This window comes from Symphalangus syndactylus, chromosome 15 (genome assembly GCF_028878055.3).
Source record: "Symphalangus syndactylus isolate Jambi chromosome 15, NHGRI_mSymSyn1-v2.1_pri, whole genome shotgun sequence".
NCBI lineage: Eukaryota > Metazoa > Chordata > Mammalia > Primates > Hylobatidae > Symphalangus > Symphalangus syndactylus.
In genome coordinates, this window is record NC_072437.2 from 94593557 (window position 1) to 94612966 (window position 19410).

The 19410-nt window shown below is 42.1% G+C and overlaps 1 protein-coding gene across 7 annotated transcripts in view; it reads left to right on the forward strand.

The window, feature by feature from the left end:
- MTUS2 (microtubule associated scaffold protein 2) overlaps positions 1-19410 on the forward strand; it is a 729967-nt gene that overhangs the window by 484135 nt on the left and 226422 nt on the right. For all 7 annotated transcript variants that reach the window (XM_055244645.2, XM_055244647.2, XM_055244648.2 and 4 more), the window contains one exon: positions 18850-19011. In XM_055244645.2, the coding sequence (XP_055100620.1) occupies positions 18850-19011 (162 nt within the window). The remainder of the gene's footprint in view (positions 1-18849; positions 19012-19410) is intronic.

Sequence of the window (19410 nt, forward strand, 5' to 3'; positions counted from 1 at the left end):
CAAAGCCTGTCCAAAAGAGCTCAAGGAGACTAGACCCTATAGCAGGAATCCAGTAAGTTCCTGTGGACCTAGAGTTACCATCTTCTTCCCAGCCCCTGACCTATAGAAGTATGTCTTCCTCTTGATCAGGACATTAGGTATAGACAAGGGTGTGGTCTCTGGTCTAGGGCTGGAATTCTTTATTGGGCTCCTGGAGTTCTGTGTTGAGAAAGATCCAAGGCCACCTTCTGGCTTAGTGAGAAGTTAATATTTTCTCTGGATGAATGGGGAGTAGTGAAATGCATCTCTGTTAGACTGTTCTTGCATTGCCATAAATAAATACCTGAGACTAAGAAACTAATAAAGAAAGGGGATTTAATTGACTCACAGTTCTGCAGGCTTTACAGGAAGCATGACACTGGTATCAGCTCAGCTTCTGGGGAGGCCTCAGGGAGTTTTTACTCATGGCAGAAGACAAAGCAGGAGCAGGCACATCACATGGCAGAAACAGGAGCAAGAGAGAGAATCGAGGGGTGGGGGTAGGTGCCACACACTTTTACAAAACCGAATCTCATGAGAACTCACTCACTCATCACCAAGGGGATGGCCCAAGCCATTCATGAGGGATCTGCCCCCATGATCTAAACACCCCCCACCAGGCCCTACCTCCAACACTGGGGATTACATTTCAACATGAGATTTGGTGGGGACACAGATCCAAACCATATCATCCCACCCCTGGCCTCCAAATCTCATGTCCTTCTCACATTGCAAAATATAATTATCCCCTGCACATAGTCCCCCAAAAGTCTCAACTCATTTTAACATCACTAAAAAAGTCCAAAGTTCAAAGTCTCATCTGAGGCAAGGCACGTCCCTTCCACTGATGAGCCTGTAAAATAAAAAACAAATTATCGACTTCAAATATACAATGGTAATAACAGGCACTGAGTAAGCATTCCCATTCCAAAAGGGAGAAATTGGCCTAAAGAAAGGGGCAGTAGGCCCCACACGAGTCCAAAACCCAGCAGGGTAGTCACTAAATCTTAAAGCTCCAAAATAATCTCCTTTGACTCCATGTCCCACATCCAGGGCACACTAGTGCATGGGGTGAGCTCCCAAGGCCTTAGGTAGCTCCCCCACCGTGGCTTTGCAGGGTTTAGTCTCCAAGGCTGCTCTCATGGGCTGGAGTTGAGTGCCTGTGGCTTTTCCACACTGAGAGGTTCAGGCTGCCAACGGATCTACCATTCTGGGGGCTGGAGGATGGCAGCCCCCTTCCCACAGCTCCCCTAGGCAGTGCCCCACTGGGGACTCTGTGTGGGGGCTCCAACCCCACATTTCCCATTGGCTCTGCCCTAGTAGAGGTTCTTTGTGAGGGCTCTGACCTTGCAGCAGGCTCCTGCCTGGATATCCAGGCTTTTCTATGCATCCTCTGAAACCTAGGTGGAGGCTCCCAAACCTCAACTCTTGCACTCTTCTATGTACCTGAAGGCTTAACACCACATGGAAGCTGCCAAGGCTTACAGCTTGCACCCTCTGAAGCAGCAGCCTGAGCTGTACCTGGGACCCTTTGAGCCAAGGTTGGAGCCACAGTTACTGGGATGCAGGGAGCAATATCCCAAGGCTGCACAGGGCAGCAGGACCCTGGGCCTGGCCCACAAAACCATTCTTCCCTCCTAGGCCTCTGGACCTGTGATGGGAGGGCTGCCATGAAGGTTTCTGAAATGCATTTGAGGTCTTTTTCCCATTGCCTTGGATATTAGCACTTGGCTCCCTTTTATTTATACAGATATGTCTAGCAAGTGGTTGCTCCATAGTCTGATTGAATTCCTCTTTACTTTTTATCTGCCACATGACCAGGCTGCAAATTTTCTAAACGTTTATGCACTGCTTCCTTTTTAAATATGAATTTCAACTTTAAGTCATTTAGTTGCTCCCACATCTGGGCATAGGCTGTTAGAAGCAGCCAGGCTACACCTTAGACACTGCTGTTGAGAAATTTCTTCCACCAAATACTATAAATCATCACTCATTAGTTCAAACTTCCACACATCCCTAGGGCATGAACAGAATGCAGCCAAGTTCTTTACAAAGTTGTAACATGGATGACCTTTGCTGCAGATTCCAATCCATTCCTCATTTCCATCTGGGACTTTGTCAGCCTAGATTTCACTGTCCATATCACTATCAGCATTTTGGGCACAGCTATTTCAATGGTCTCTAAGAAATTACAAACTTTCCCTCGTCTTCCAGTCTTCTGAGCCTTATAAACTCTTTCAACTTCTGCCTGTCAACCAGTTTCAACGCTGCTTCCACATTTTCAATATCTGTATAGCAATGCCCTACTCCTCAATACTAGTTTTCCATATTAGATTATTCTTGTATAGCCATGAAGAAATACTGGAGCCTGGGTAATTTATAAATTTAGAAGTAGAGATTGAATTGGCTCATGGTTCTGCAGGCTTTACAGGAAGCATGGCACTGATATCAGCGTAGCTTCTGGAGAGGCTTCAAGGAGCTTTCATTCATGGCAGAAGGCTAAGCGGGAGCAGGAACTTTACATGGCAAAAGCAGGAACAAGGAGAGGGTCTGCTACAAACTTTTACAAAACCAGGTTTCATGAGAACTTATCTCCAAGGAGATAGGTTAAGCCATTCATGAGGAATCCACTGCCATGATTCAAACACCTCCCACCAGGCCCACCTCCAACACTGGGGATTACATTTCAACATGAGATTTGGTGGGGACACACATCAAAACCAAATTAGCATCCTATGTGTTTCTCCCTTTTTCACTCGGACTTAGGGTGCTGAGTAAAGACAGATGGAAAAAGCACCACCATTCTCCAGGGTTGCCTCTTCCGAGCCAGACCACTGAGAGTGATCATAGTTATTGCCCTGGAAACATATGAAGCCATAGGAGGACCAGTGGCGGAAGAAAAGGGAAGTCAAAAGACTGATGGGCTGTGACTAAGGCTCCATGTTGTGTTAATGGGGGTGATATCTGTGGCATTACTACTGAGTGCTGACACGTTCTGGGCAATATTCTAAGCACTTTAGTCTAATGACTCTTTTCATACAACAATTCCAATAATTAGGTACCACTTTTACCCCCATTTTAAGGATGAAGAAATGAAGCACAGAGGGATTAAGCAACTTGTCCGAAGTCAGACACAAGTAAGAGACAGAGCCGAGATCTGAACCCAAGCAGTCCTAACCACTTAACTATTAGCCTTTCAAACTTTATCAAACCCAGAGATTAATGCTTACTATAAAGCCAAAGTAAAAACTAAATGATGACAGAGGAAAATTATTAGGTAAATGGCACCCTCTCTTGGGGAAAAGAGTAGTAGTGCTTTGGCAGAAATTACCCCCCCCCCCCCACCAAATAAAACCATTAAATTTTGATAAACTCTAATTTTTATCCTTCTGCATATTGTTTTGAAAAATTTTAGAAAATGATCATACTATATTATAGATGATCCCTAACTTTTAAACTATGCATGGCCCACCTCGGTCATGCCCACTGTGACTTCATTCCCAGGAGCAGTTGCAAAAAGTGTGAAGCTTTTAGAGAGTCTGTGGGTTCAAGAATTGGGGAAAAGATGTGGCTATGATAGGAAGTGGCCCCCTGGGACAGATTTGTAGCCAGTAATTTATTTGCTTGGACAGTGGACATCTCAAGCACAGCCTTGTATGAAGTAAGTAGGACAGGAAGCCATGGGATGGAATCCTACCTGCCTAGGGTTTACACTGTGCCTGATGTGGTAGCAGGACATCGGATGGGAAAGATTCAGATGCCATAAAGAACAGTTTGGACTTTATTTAGAAGACTACGTTGAGTCATCTGTGCTTCAGACTGAATGACAGGCACAGGAAGGAGGATGATCTGAATGAAGGAGCTGGGGAAGAAGAGGAGCTGGTGCCATTGTCTCAGCAAGAGGCACTAAGGGCTAACCTGGTGCCCATCACAGGTGCAGAGTTGGGATTTATATGTGAAGTCCATAAGGGAAACAGCATACTGACTTGCATTGGTATATACAAAGGAAACATATGTTCAAGGACGATTCTGATGCTTTATTTCTAGGTTTCTGTAACAATGATGTCAATAATACATAAAGGAGGTGGGCGCAGCTGAGAGGAATGTTTGTTGTAAATGCCAACTCCTCCAAGAGGTCCTCCCAACCACGCCTTCCAAAGTGGGTTTCCCCTCATCCACCCTTGAGTGCCTTTTCTAGTTCTGTCCCTTGTGTTTCTTTCATAACAAATCACAGTGTGTGGTGATTTTGTCTGGACTTGTTTGTGGCCTGCCACCCCTGCTGCAATGTAAGTTATGTGGAGACAGGCCCACATTTTCCCTGTGTCTCCTACCTAGGGCAGGGCCTGGCCCAGAGCTATCAGTTGTTTATTGAATAAATGCATGAATTGAATAAGTAAACATGTAGAGTTTGAAAGTTCACCAGGTTGTTCCAGCCGGCACATTACAATGTGGAACTGATTCCTTGAAGATGGTCTGGGATTCTCTATGACCATATGGGAATCACGTGGGTTCATGGTTGATATCACGAGATCCAAGGGATGAAGCCCCCAAAGGAGAGGGTGTAGGAAAAGAAAAGAAAGTCTGTGGACCAGCAGGGAGGCCTACATGCGAGGGCTGTGGGGAGAAAGGACATGCAGTGAATGAGAAAGAAAGAGTGGTGGGAGACAGGAAGGGGCCGCTGAGTCAGAGGAAGTAGGGGTGTTCAGAAGCTTCTGGTGCTGCACACCAGCGGGGAAGATGAAAACAGGTGAAAGACTGTTGTATTTGGTAACTAAGAGATCATTTAGAATCCTAAGGAAGGTAATCTGAAGGTAGACATCAGATTTTTTTTAATATACTTTAGGTTCTGGGGTACATGTGCAGAATGTGCAGGTTTGTTACATAAGTATACACGTGTCATGGTGGTTTGCTGCACCCATCAACTCGTCATCTACATTAGGTATTTCTCCTAATGCTGTCCCTCCCCTAGCTCCCCACCCCCCGACAGGCCCCGGTGTATGATAGGCATCAGATTTAAGGAATGAATGAGTAGCAAGAATGAGGAAGGGACAATAAGCTCTTTGAAAGTTTTTGTGAAATAGAAAAGAGAATGTTTTTTGAGATGGACAGCAGATTTGAGGAAGAGGCCTTTTGAGAAAATAGATAAAGGATGCTCAGCTCAGTTTTAGGAAGGAGTCAAGGGACAGGGAGAGACTGAGGGTCAAGCCGTGTCCCTCCAATGACTCCCGTTTTACTCTGTGTGTGTGAAAGTCGAGTCTTCACGATGCTCCCAAGTCCCTCCAAGTCCCCCTCATCCCCATTCAGATCAAATGCTCCGCTTTCTTCTCCTCCTGTCTGTGGCAGCCATGCTTGCCCCTTTGCTGGCTCTCTGCTTTCTCCTCCTCCTGTCTGTGGCAGCCATGCTCGTCCCTTTGCTGGCCTGAGCCCTGCCCTCATTCTTCTCTTGTCTTCTCCCTCACCTCCTTCCAGTCTTATCTTTCCACAGCCCTCCATGGTGAGGCCTTCCCCAGGTCACAGCCTCTACCCCACACTCTGCTCTGTTTTTTTTTCATGGCATTTTGCACTGTATAGCATGCTATGGAATTCTATTCTGTAATTATTCTATTTCTTTCTTGGAGGCAGGGTCTCTCTGTGTTGTCCAGGATCCCAGGCAACAGTCCAGTTGTGCGATCATAGCTCACTGCAGCCTCAAACTCCTAGGCTTCAGCAATCCTCCTGCCTCAGCCTCCTGAGTAGCTGGGGCTACAGGTGCACCACCATGCCCAGCTTTTTACATTTTTTATTTTTTGTAGAGACAGGGTCTCCCTATGTTGCCCAGGCTGGTCTCAAAGTCCTGGCTTCAAGCAATCCTCCTGCCTTGTCCTCTCTTTATGCTATTTTATATTTATTGTCTATCCCCAACTACAAGAACATGAGCTCCAGAATTGGACAGGGGCAGGACAGGGGCAGAACAGTGTCTCAGGAAAATGCTCAGTAACTAGTATAATAAAATTAATGAATATAGTCAGGTCAGAATTAAATTTGACAGAATATTAGCTTAACAACTAACAGTCATTCCCCAGTGCCCATTTGTCCTTACGTCAGATTCATAGCTCAGTCTCTTCCTGGAGAAGAATCTGCCTTTCCCTACTGGAGAGTGGATAAAAGTCCGCTAATTTGTCTTAAGCCATCATTGCTCTTTCCTAAAAGGCAACTGAGATTTGAGGGATTGATAATGTAAATCAGGGACAGCTTTATTGGTTTTACATTCCTCAAGTTTCAAAAACTAAAGTAAAATTTAAAAAAAATAGATAAGGAAATCATGGGAAGAAATAACAAAGGTAAGAAAACGATACAAAGCCAGAGTTAACATCAGCACATCCAAAATGAATACCACACCACAGAGATAACATTTAACACCTGTTAGGATGGCTCTTATTAAAAGGACAAAAGATAACACATGTTGGTGAAGATGTGGAGAAATAGGAACCTTTGTATACTGTCAGTGAGGGTGTAAAATGGTGCAGCCATTACGGAAAACAGTTCACTGGTTCCTTGAAAAATTAACACTAGAACTACCATATGATCCAGCAGTCCCACTTCTGGGTATATACTCAAAAGTGTTGAAATCGGGGTCTCAAAGAGATATTTACACTCTCACGTTCATTGTGGCACTATTCACAATAGCCAAGATATGGAAACGAATATCAACAGATGAATGGATTGTCTTTAAATGTGGTATCTACATAAAGCGGAATACCATAGGGCCTTTGAAAAAGAAGAAAAATCTGCCATTTTTGACAACATAGGTGAATTTTGAGGACATTATCCTAAGTGAAATAAGCCAGTCACAGAAGCACAGATACTGTGTGATCTCAACTACATGAGGTATCTAAAAAGGCCAAACTCATAGAAGCAGAGAGTGGAATGGTGGTTGCCAGGGGCTACAGGAAGGGGAGGTGGGGGTGCTGCCATTCATTGGGTATAAAGTTTCATGTATGCAGCATGAATACAGAGAGCTGCTGTACAGGTTTATGCCTAGGGTTAACAAAGCAGGATCACACACTTGCCGTTTAAGAGGGCAGGTCTGCTATAAAGTGTTTTTACCACGATTTTAAAAATGCATACCACAGGGACCTGCTAGAGGCAGCCAAATCAAAGAGCAAAAAACCATGTGTTGAAAGATTCATGGTGCCCCTGAGGTAAAGCACCCCCATCAGGAGGAGTCTGGCCCCAAAGGGAGGTCTCAGGCGCGGTGGACAGCATCCTCTGCCGCATGCCTGTCACAAAACATGAGCAAGTTTCTAGCAGTACTTCTTAGAGCCAAGCGAGTCAGAGCCAAGCACAGTTTAGTGACAGCAAATCCCTGAGGGCTAAGCAGTTCAGCAGAGAGAAACTCTCTGGGAAAAGGGATGGAGGTGGACAGGCACAAATGGGAACTCCCCCTCTTTGAGGTCTCCCCCTGGCATGCTCTGAGTTTCTAGTTCTCTGAAGTTTCATCTCTCCCTATGGGGAGGAACAATGTGGACAGGCATGTGGGGCTGATACCATGCCCCGAGCATGAGCACAGGCTCCCTGTGTATGGAAGCTCATGTGGCTGGCCCTGTGAGCTCTTAGCATCACAAGACCCTTTCTGTCGAGCAGCTGCTGCTCTTTATCCTGTGTCTGGTGGCATCTATTGCTATTGAAGCTGGCACGGCCCTCTGACAGGCACACAGCCGCCTGAGCAGATGGCGGGCACATGAGCCGCATCAGGGAGCTGTGGCATGCTCTCAGGGCAAGCCTGGGGATCTTCCTTGTTACCTGTCACCATCAGAGAGCGTCTTCTCTGTCCCTTGTAAATGTTATTGACTTTACCCAACTAAGTTTGTAAACTGAAGAGTTTCAGAGGCATTCTGCTATTGAAAGTAAAGTTAGAAATTTAAAGTTAAAGATATCCTCTTCTTTATTTCAAATTCTCCTGGGGCCTGTAACCTTAAGCATCCTTCTAGTCTGTGCCTTTAAAAATAGGACTGGAAATAAATCTTTGAAATGCATTCTGGCTTCCTGATCTCCTAGTAAAGGATTCCTCTTCTCTCGGTTTCTGCCAGCATCCACCATTGGCAACTTTTTCTAATTAGGGCCTAACTTATACTTTCTGTCCCTGAAACAGCTTCTGAGTGAAGGTGGATGAGTGAGAGTTTATGAGAGGAGTCTGCTACTATCTTCCTCCATCTGTCTTTCTTCCTGAATTTTCCATTTTTCCCCCCGAATTTTACTGTTCAACCAAACTAGACTCCTTGCCAATCATGCACTTCCCTAATGCTGGGTATTTACTCATGCCATCCCTTCTCCTTCACAGTTTCTCCCTGTCTTTACAGATCCAAGTCCCACCCAACTGTCAAAACCCACCTTGAATGTCTCTGTTAGTACCTTCCCATATCCCCTTGGGCTGAACTCTTCTTGTTCTTTCTTGGTACTGTTAAGATATGCTCACTTTCTTCCTGTTTATTGGAGTTTGTGTTTCTGTCTTGTTCCTTTGCTGGACCAGGCAGCTCATGTGTTCATCAGTGATTTGCCAAGTGTGGGTTTATAACAATAACATCAGCCAGCATTTGCTCAATGCTTACTGTATCTTTCCTGAATTTCTGCAAATGGACACAGTCACATGAAATATGAACTTCTGGGGATTATAGACCAGACCCCTCATCTCCTTATCCCTGAGGTTTAGCACAGTGCCTGAAACATCAAGGGTGACCAATCAATGTTTCATGGATAGATGATGTAAGGATTTATATAAGCACCAAAGCTTGCTGTGAGGGTTTATTGTGCTTAAGCCATCTTTTAAAACTTTCCCCTCACTCTTAGTCTTAATGCTTCCTCTTTCAAAGAGATCCAGAATTTGAAACTTTTAATATCTAACATTTTCTCTGTGGAATCTCAACTTTTCTTAGTCAAATATTTCATTTTGAAAAAGAAATAAATAACTTTGCTGCAATGGCAAGATCTCAGGTTTACTTTAGGCCTTTAATGTGAGAAAGAAAATATACACTTCGGTTAAAATATGCAGAATGGGGAAATAAAACCATCAGTTGATACTTTAATAATTAAACTAAATATTATCACCAAGTGATAAATGCTGCTAAGTCAATGAAATATGCATCAATTAGCTAATCATGCAGCCAGAACATTATATAATTTGATTGCCTAGGATTGTTAAAAAAAAAATCAGTGAAGAGAGTAGTTTAATGATTATAATATTGATATTCAAAGTCAGTGAAACTCGTTTCTTAGAGTTTGGCTATGATGCCGTCTTCTTCTTAATGACTGTTTTGCTTTTCTTCTGCAGCCTTCCTCTTCCTTAAGAACCTCATTTTGGTCTGGTTAGTGTTTATACCCTGTTGCCATTATTTCTTTTGGGAGTTTAGGCTGAGTTATTGGTATTCCCAATAAATGAAGTAGTGAAAAGTGCCCTGAATATGGATCAGAAACCCTAAGTTCTCACTCGAACGTCAGTCACAGTCAATTATCCTTTTGAGGAGGTTGAATAGGAATCACTCGTTACTTTGTAGGGGGATATCAAGTGACCTATAAATCTACCTTCCTCCTCCCAGTCCCAAAAATTTTACAAGAGACTTTTCTTCCCTTAGCACAGGCTTCTCTGGCCTGAATTTGCATGTGTCTTTCTTTTTCAGCAGCTGTCTTAGTCTTCTTTGTGCTGCTATAACAAAATACCATAGACTGGGTAATTAATACAGAACAGAAACTTACTTCTCACATTTCTGGAGATGGTGAAGTCCAAGATCAAGGGGCTGACAGGTTTGGTTGTCTAGTGAGGGCTGCACCCTCCGAGGGGAAGAACTTTGTGTCCTCATATGGCAGTAGGAATGTGGAAGCAGGGAGGAAGGGCCAGGTGCCAAAGGCAATGTGAAGCCTCTTTGATAAGGGCCTTAATCCCATTCATGAGGGAAGAGCCCTCATAGCCCAATCACCTTTAAGCCCCCATCTCTTAATACTATCACACTGGCAACATCTGAATGTTGGAGGAGACACATTCAAACCATAACAGTAATGTAGGACCAGAGCAGCTCAGACTTACACCTAATTCTGCAGGAGTATAAGAGAAAAGTGAAGAGGCTTAAGGAGGAACTGAGTATCGCCCTCCTTATATAGGAGCTTGGTCATTTTGCTTTAATGAATGGGATGCAATAGTAGGTTTCAGGGATGCTTTTTTTAGTATTATGTAAGAATATATTATCAGAAGACAGAACAACCCTGGGACAGATTGGTTGGAATCCAGTGTAGTCACAATGCAGGGATAGGGGACAGAGTATAGGAATAAAAACTTCACCAGAAAAGAACACTAGGAGTCTCTCAGGGGAGAGGAGAAGAGCTGAATCACAATTTAAGGAACTTGTTCCAGCCAGGGGATCTAGATAAAAAAAATCTTTTGAGTTTTTTTAAGACATAATTCAAGTACCATAAAATTTACCTCTTTAAAGTGTATAATTTAGTGACTTTCAGTATATTCACAAGGTTATGCGATATCACCCCTATTTAATTCCAGAACATATTTAATCACCCCAGAAGGAAACCCTGTATCAATTAGCAGTCACTCCACTTCCCTCCAGCCCCTGAAAGCCACTGATCAACTTTCTGTCTCTGTCTATTCTGGACATTTCATATAAATGTGATTATATAATATTTGTCCTTTTGTAAATGTTTTCAGGGTTCATGCATGTTATATAGTGTGTATCATCACTTCATTTCTTCTTATGGCTGAATAATGTTCCATGGTGTGGATATACCATATTTAGTGTATTCATTCATCAGTTGATGGGGGGCCATTTGGGTAGTTTTCACTTTTTGACTTGTGAATAATGTTGCTATGAACATTCATGTACAAGCTTTTATGTGAACATATGTTTTCAGTTTTCTTGGGCATATACTTAGGAGCAGAACGGCTAAATCACATGGTAACTCCATGGGGTTTTTGTTTTGTTTTGTTTGTTTTTTGTTTTTTTTGTTTATTTGTTAGTTTTTGAGACGGAGTCTCGCTCTGTCGCCCAGGCTGGAGTGCAGTGTTGTGGTCTCGGCTCGCTGCCAGCTCCACCTCCCAGATTCACGCCATTCTCTTGCTTCAGCCTCCTGAGTAGCTGGGACTACAGGTGCCTGCCACCACGACCGGCTAATTTTTTGTATTTTTAGTAGAGACGGGGTTTCACCATGTTAGTCAGGATGGTCTCGATCTCCTGACCTTGTGATCCGCCTGCCTCCGCCTCCCAAAGTGCTGGGATTAGAGGTGTGAGTCACCATGCCTGGCCAACTCTATGTTTAACACATTGAGAAACCACCAACTTTTTCTCCAAAGCAGCTGCACCATTTTATACTCCCACAGCAATGTATGAAGATTCCAGTTTCTCCACATCCCTATCAATACTTTTTATTGTCTGTATGTTTATTATAGCTATTCTACTGGGTTTGAAGTGGTATCTCACTGTGGTTTTGATCTGCATTTCCTTAATGACAAGTGGACACCTTTTCATGTACTTATGTCCCATTTATATATCTTGTTTGGAGAAATGTCTATTCAAATCCCTTTCTCATTTTTAATTGGGTTATTTGGCTTTATATTAAGTTTATAAAAATTCTTTTTGTTTTTGAAACGGGGTCTCACTTTATCACCCAGGCTGGAGTGCAGTGGTGTGATCACAACTCACTGCAACCTTGACCTCCTGGGCTCCAGAGATCCTCCAACTCCAGCCTCCCAAGTAGCTGGGACTATAGGTGTGTACCACCATGCCTCAGCTAATTTCTTTTTAATTTTTTGTAGAGACAGGGTCTCACTATGTTGCCTAGGCTAGTCTCAAACTCTGGCCTCAAGCAATCCTCCTGCCTTGGCCTCCCAAAGTGCTGAGATTACAGGTGTGAGCCATCATGCCCAGCCTATAAACATTCTTTATGTATTTTGTATACTAGACCCTTATCAGATACGACTTGCAAATATTTTCCCCAATTCTGTGAGTCCTTTTGATTTTTTGTCCTCTGAAGCACAAATTTTTTATTTCATTGCAGTCCATTCACTTCTTCTTAAGTTTTTTTGTTTTTTAGGATTTAAAAACTTTTTAAATATTTTTATTTTTAATTTTTGTGGATACATAGTATGTATATTTATGGGTTACGTGAGATATTTTGATACAGGCATGCGATGCATAATAATCAAACCAGGTAAATGGGGTGTCCGTTATCTCGGACATTTATTCTTTGTGTTATAAACAATCTAATTATACTCTTTTAGTTATTTTTAAATGTATAATTAAATTATTTTAATTATAGTCACCCTGTTATCCTGGTAAATACTAGGTCTTATTTATTCTATTTTTTGTACCCATTAACCATCCCTACTCCCTCTGCTCCCACCCGCCACTACCCTTCCAGCTTCTAATAATCATCCTTGTACTCTTATCTGTATGTGTTCAGTTGTTTTAATTTTTAGCTCCCATAGATAAGTGAGAACAGGGGAAGTTTGTCTTTCTGTGTCTGGCTTACTTCACTTAATATAATGACCTCCAGCTCTGTCGCTGTTGTTGCAAATGACAGGGCTCCATTCTTTTTTATGGCTGAATAGTTCTCCATTGTATAGATGTACTACATTTTCTTTATCCATTCACCTATTGATGGACACTTCGGTTGCTTCCAAATTTTGGCAGTTGTGAATAGTGCTGCAACAAACATGGGAATGCAGAGATCTCTTCAATACACTGATTTCTTTTCTTTTGGGTATGTACTTAAGAGTGGGATATATGTCTTCTTCTCAACTTGTTTGAGCTTTAGGTGTTACATCTAAGAAACCATTGCCTAATCCAAGATCATTCACATTTACACCTGTGTTTTCTTCTAAGCGTTATATATTTTTAGCTCTTACATTTAGGTCTAAGATCTATTTTAAATTAGTTTTTGCTAATTTAAAACAAATTATGGTGTGAGGTAGGAGTTCAACTCCATGAGATTTTGACAGATGCGATTGGTCAGCCCAGGGTGTCCACACACTGTGAGGAATGAACTGTAGGAACTGTCCCTGGAGGAAAAATAAGAAGATTGCCTTCCTCAAGGATTTGACACTAAAAGGGCATTTTGTCCTAACAGTTTAATGAGAAAATTGTAGAGAGATTCGGTTTATGTATTGAACTGGACCCAGCTGGATTCTGTAATCATGCGGAATATATAACCTTGCAATTTTTCAGTAATATATATACCTTTTATTTTACTCTAATGAAGGAGATCTTACCTTGCAAATGGTAAGTTGATGATGTGATGATTCGGATATCTACAGAAGATGACCACTGTTCAGCAGTGAAGCAAGAGGCTATAGTCCTTTAGTTCCTGTGAGCAGTGGAATACCTTCATCCTTCAGGGAAAACGGTGTGATGGAAGCAGAGTGTCCTGCTGGCATGGGCACAGGAAGGGAATTAAAGAGAATGAGCTGGCCACCAACCAGCTCAATATTTAAGAATAGTATAGGGGGCTGGGTACGGTGGCTCATGCCTGTAATCCCAGCACTTTGGGAGGCCGAGGTGGGTGGATCACCTGAGGTCAGTTCAAGACCAGCCTGGCCAACATGGTGAAACCCCATCTCTACTAAAAATACAAACATTAGCCAGCCATGGTGGTGGGCGCCTGTAGTCTCAGCTACTTGGGAGGGCGAGGCAGGGAAATCACGAACCCAGGAGGCAGAGGTTGCAGTGAGTCGAGACTGCGCCACTGCACTCCAGCCTGGTGGACAGAGGGAGACTCTGTCTCAAATAAATAAATAAATAAGAAAAAAGAATAGTATAGGGAAATTCTCTCAATGACATATGATTGTTTACTGGAAATGCCTTTTCTCCCTACTTCATACCCTTCAACTAACAGTTATTAACCTCTGTTCTCTATGGTCTCTTACATTTCTGCGTGTCTTCTAAACAGAGGTACTGACAGCGCCACCCACTAACTGCCAGCCTTGCCTCAGTCCAAAATATCCTCATAAATGTTGATCCCCAGTGCAGTGGTGCTGCCCCTCTTTGGAGACACTTGTTTTGATGTTTATTTTTTCATGATACTAAGCCTTCTTTGTATCTCTATCATGTAACATGGTCCTAGGGTATAATTATTACTCAGCATGTTTGCTGATTTTACATCTGTGCTTGCTCTTCTTTCAGTTATGTTGTAGTCGGAAAAGGAAGACTTAATCGTGTCCATTGAAAATGTTGACATTTTTCATGGAACTTAACAAGCTGATTCTGGAACTTATATGCAAAAGTAAAGGGCCAAAGATAGTTAAGACAATTTTTAAAGTAAAAGTTCAAGGTTGTGATATTTGTCTTATACAGGTTTAGTATACCAGGACTGATCTTACATTGTAGTGAATAAATGCAGTATGGCATTGACACGGTGATAGACAAATAGACCAATGAAATGGAACAGAGAACTCAGAAATGGAGCCTCACATGGCAGACAGTGGATATTTGTTCATCAAACCACTCCCTTTTCCCCTGGACATAAACTAAACTACATTTCCCAGCCTCCCTTGCTGGCTCTTGTGACTGAATTCCAGCCAGTACACTGAAGGCAGAAGTGATAACACGCCACTTCCAGGCATGGCCCATGAAATCTTCCTGTGAACAGTTCATTTTCCTTTGTTTACCAGCTGACTATTAAGTTCTCAAGAGATCTAGAGTAGGGCAAAAGCTCAAGATGAAGAGAGCTTTGGTCCCTGAATTCATCCAAGGAGAGCACGCAAGGCAGCAGCCCATCCAGAGCACCTGCAAAAGATGATTCATGATCACAAATTAAACTTTTGCTATGTTAAGTACTGAAATTTTGGGATTGTTTGTGGGTCTGCCCCAATAAACCATGTTTGAATGGAAACTTGGCATATAACAGCTGGCTTGGCAGATAAGGCAAGGAAGTTAGACTATTTAATATATAGGCCTGGGACAGCGGGCTCCTATATAGAAAACAGCACCAACAAATTCAGTCTCTTCCCCATGTAACATTCTAGGTGGATTGACGATGTAAATGTGAAAACAGAACTTTAAAACTTTTCAAATAGTACATAGGAGAACATCTTTATGATTTCAGGAGAGAGATTGAAAGTCTTAAGACAGGCAAAGTACAAATCAGGAGGGAAAGACTGATGACAATCAGTTGCATTAAAATGAGAAAGTTCTGAATAAAGGCACCATAAGTGGGAAGACAAGCCAAAGACTGGGAGAGTATTTGAAATGTATCAGTATCCAATATACTGATAGCCAATATAGAATCCAATAAAGAATGTGTCCAGACTATTTAAAGAAGTAAGGCTAACCACCTCAATTATGGGCAAAAGTTATGAATGGGCATCTTATGGAAGAGAAAAACTTGAGTAGCCAATAACTGTGAAAAAAATCTCAGCCTCGCCACCTGTCAGAAATGTATAAATTAAAACCAGTTAATAAAATTAAAACAGTTGCCAAAATTAAAATCCAGTGATGCTACATTTACTACCTCTGGTTAATGTGAATTGCAACAAGCAATTTGGAAAGCAATTTTGAATATCCAGGAAACTGAGCAAACTTCCCTATGTCACAGCAGGTTTTTTTTTTTTTTTTTTTTTTTTTGAGATAGAGTCTCGCTCTGTCGCCCAGGCTGGAGTGCAGTGGCGCGATCTCGGCTCATTGCAAGCTCCGCCTCCTGGGTTCACGCCACTCTCCTGCCTCAGCCTCTCTGAGTAGCTGGGACTACAGGCGCCCGCCACCACGCCCGGCTAATTATTTTTAGTAGAGATGGGGTTTCACCGTGGTCTCGATCTCCTGACCTCGTGATCTGCCCGCCTCGGCCTCCCAAAGTGCTAGGATTACAAGCATGAGCCACCGCGCCCGGCCCTGTCACAGCAGTTTTTCACTGTCAGTGGAATTGATGATGTTTCATACTTCTTAAGCTTGATGGTCAATTGTGTTATCCTCACCTTTTTGTATGTCTGAAATCATTTATCATATATTTTTAAGACAATCACACTCTCACTCTTCTCTTTAGTCTTTCATCCTACAGGTATTACCAGATTTACCTCAATCCTTTTCTTTCTTCTCATGTCGAGCAGCCCATCTGATATTAATCCTTGAATACTTTCCAAGTGGTTTTCCCATGAAAAACTGACTTGTTGTAATAACTTAGCCCTAGAACTTAAAATTAGCATGTACATTAATAACCAACACATAGAGCATACTATATATCAGATACTAAGTATTTTTTCATATCAACTCTTACATTAACTTTTTAAAAAATTTCCTCGCTTTAGCTCCTTTAATTCTCACAACAGCTCTGTGAGGTAGATTATCACTATCCCCGCTTATGAATGAAGAAACTGTGATGCAGGAGAGGTGGTAGGTAGAGGAGGTGGTGTTCAAACCCTAGCCATCTTGCTCCCGGATCTACACCATTAACCACGTTGCTGATGTTTCTTCTGTGCTATGGTCAAGTGGAAGGGTAGGTAAATTTCCTGGGTTATTCAGGCTGGAGTCGGTTCAGATTGGTTGGGAATGAAAAGACTGAATTAGCCATGTGAACCATTTCCACTGGCTGAATTCTCCAGAACATTTTTCTGGCTCACACAAGCAGTTTTCCAGTTGTTTTCTTCCTCTTACCAAGCAATGGTTTAATGTTGTCAGCATTATTGTGAAGTACTGGGAGCATTTATAGAATTCAACAGCCATTTCCAAATTCAGAGTACTTTTCATTTACTGAATAATGCATCTTTAATTACCAGCCAACTTAAGCCAGTTTTCAAAGAGTGGAACTGTTTATTGCCAGCTGTCTCCCATAATAATAGATAAGAATAGTGTTTTATATTATTTTATTTTTTGGTAATTCAAGCCCTCCCTCAGAGGGAAGTACATAGTTCCCTGATACTTGTACTTCAAACAGATGAATTACTTCCCAGCCTGGAGAGCAGCCAAATCTCTAAATTGACGTGTTCACAGAATAATAAATTTCATGTAAGAGAATGATGCCAGATGCAAGAGGATTTGATACAAGTGCATTTGAACTCTACAGATGATACAAAATATTTCTTTTCTTAAGAAATTTTCATAAATTGTTAAATAAAAGACTCTGTGTGAGAGATTTTGCGCTCAATTCAGCTTCTGCTACACATTTCAGTGAACAGATTATTCTGGCAGTATGTCAGCAGGAGGCTAGACATTAGATAATTACTTGTGAGATATTTCTAGTGGTTGAGTCATGTCCCATGTGAAAATATCATTCAATCCCTGAGAGATTCTCTGAGTTCTAGCACTGGACTGGTGCATCCACTGGATAATTCAGAAGCTGAGGCTCACTGTTTTTGCAAGTTCATGGTGTTGCTTTTCCTGGTTAGGTTTGCATCAAACATATTTTTTATCTGACACCCAGGATACAGTGCAGATCCTTTCAATGGAGTTTCAGTGCATTTGTTTTCTTTGCATAGATGAAATAAATTCTCTTAATCCCATGTAGAACTATTTTTAAAAACTTGCACAGCACCTTTAAAGAACTATAGGGCATAGGTCCTGTTTTAAGAAATGGTATGTTCTTTGATTTCTTCCTAAATATGCTTTTCTTTAGAAACAACAGAAATCTCCACAATTTTAAACAGAATTTCAGGTGTTAAGAGGGAGAAAAGCAACAATCTCTTACTCTAAGTGGTTGAATAAAATGCCTGGATGTTAGGAACACTAAAGCCATTTTAATAATGTTATCATTTTTATGCAGGCCTTATCTAAATAGAATGTTTAGACTAACCTTTGAAAAGGATGAAAACAAAATTTAATCCTTTACTAAAATGTTGTATACTTCTTCCAGCTGTCACGGCTTATTTTTCATGGTAGATGGTCATATTCCTACCACTGGACTGTTTTATTCCAAACAAGCGGTAATCTCCGTGCATTCAGGCTCTCTAAATTAATAGATTAGCCTCACAGCTGTACTCAGAAGTATATTAGAAAGACCCTTTAACAGAGAATAGATAGTGATGTCATTGTTTTTAAGAGATTGAAAATGTATTAACCACAAGGTTTAGAAAGATACAGAAGAAAAGTTTAGGCCAAACAACTTTGCATATTTAAATTTGACACAAACACAATCCCAGTATGCCATATCTTCAGCGTCTCAGAGCAGTGGATTATAAACAAAGAGGCTCTTTCTAAATTGACTAGTAAACTGCAATTATCAATAAATGTCTTCTACCTTGGAAGTAATTCAGGGTCCTCACAGTTTGGTGAGGCCTCAGCTTTTCAAACAGAAAGCTTGCTTGAGTTTCAGAGAGATTCTCTTGTCCCCATGCTCTCTACCCCTCTACCTTCATCCCAAGCCTCCTTTTCTGGAGGTCAAATGAGCGAGGTTTCAGGGAGCTCTGAATAAAATTCCTGGGCTCATGGTACATGTGTATATTCCTATTCTCACTTCTCCTGGGTCACTCACGCTGTATTTCAAAAATAAAAGGCTGTTCATTCTCTGAGTTATCAAATAAGTGTTTATTATATACACATACATTTGCAGATACACATAAGCGAACTGAGTGTGTGTGTGTGTGTGTATGTATGTCTGTGTGTGTGCGTGCGTGCGTGCATGCAGGCTGTCCCTGGCTTTTGTGGAGCCCCTTTTAGTGCACGGGATTTGTGTGACAGATATTTATGCAGTGACTAAAGGAGTCCTTTTCCACATAGGGTTCCAGAAAAATACTTTTCAAGGTCACTCACTAAGAATCAGGTCAAGTTCTAAAGCAGATGACGGCAGTAGGATTGGTTGGCAAGTGCAAATGGTGAGGGCTCCATCCATTTTTCATGAAGTTATAATTAACACGCTGTCTGCCTCCCACAGGTTCAACCTTTGGGAATGAAGAACAGCCAGTTCTGAAGACATCTCTGCCTTCTAAGGACACACCCAAGGGGGCCGGCCGGGTGGCCCCTCCAGCATCCTCCAGTGTGACAGCACCCCGCAGGAGTTTACTTCCAGCGCCAAAATCCACTTCCACACCCGCTGGTAAGACTTTGTCCCTTGGAGAGGCTCCATGGTGGAGTGCCCTTTCTGCATTAATAAAAAGTCTTTTGAAAGCCCCTGTGTACATCAGTTATTTAGAAGGGATGATCGATTAAATGATAGTTAATAACAATAATACCACTGCTTTTAAGGCACTTTCATATATTCATGTTTAAATTCTTGTAACTGCCTCTCACTCTTCCCATGACTGGTAACCCTTTGAATCACACAGTTTCCATTTCAGAAAGCAAGAACCAAGCTATTTTAAGCAAACTGGCATTTGGCTCAGGGAAGCGGGTGCTCACAATATCATCGCAAGGACTGTAGTATAGCAAGCTTCAGGCTGCGCCTCCAGGAATGAGCCCCAGAACCCCAGAGAGAAGTGCTGCCTCTGCAGTAGTC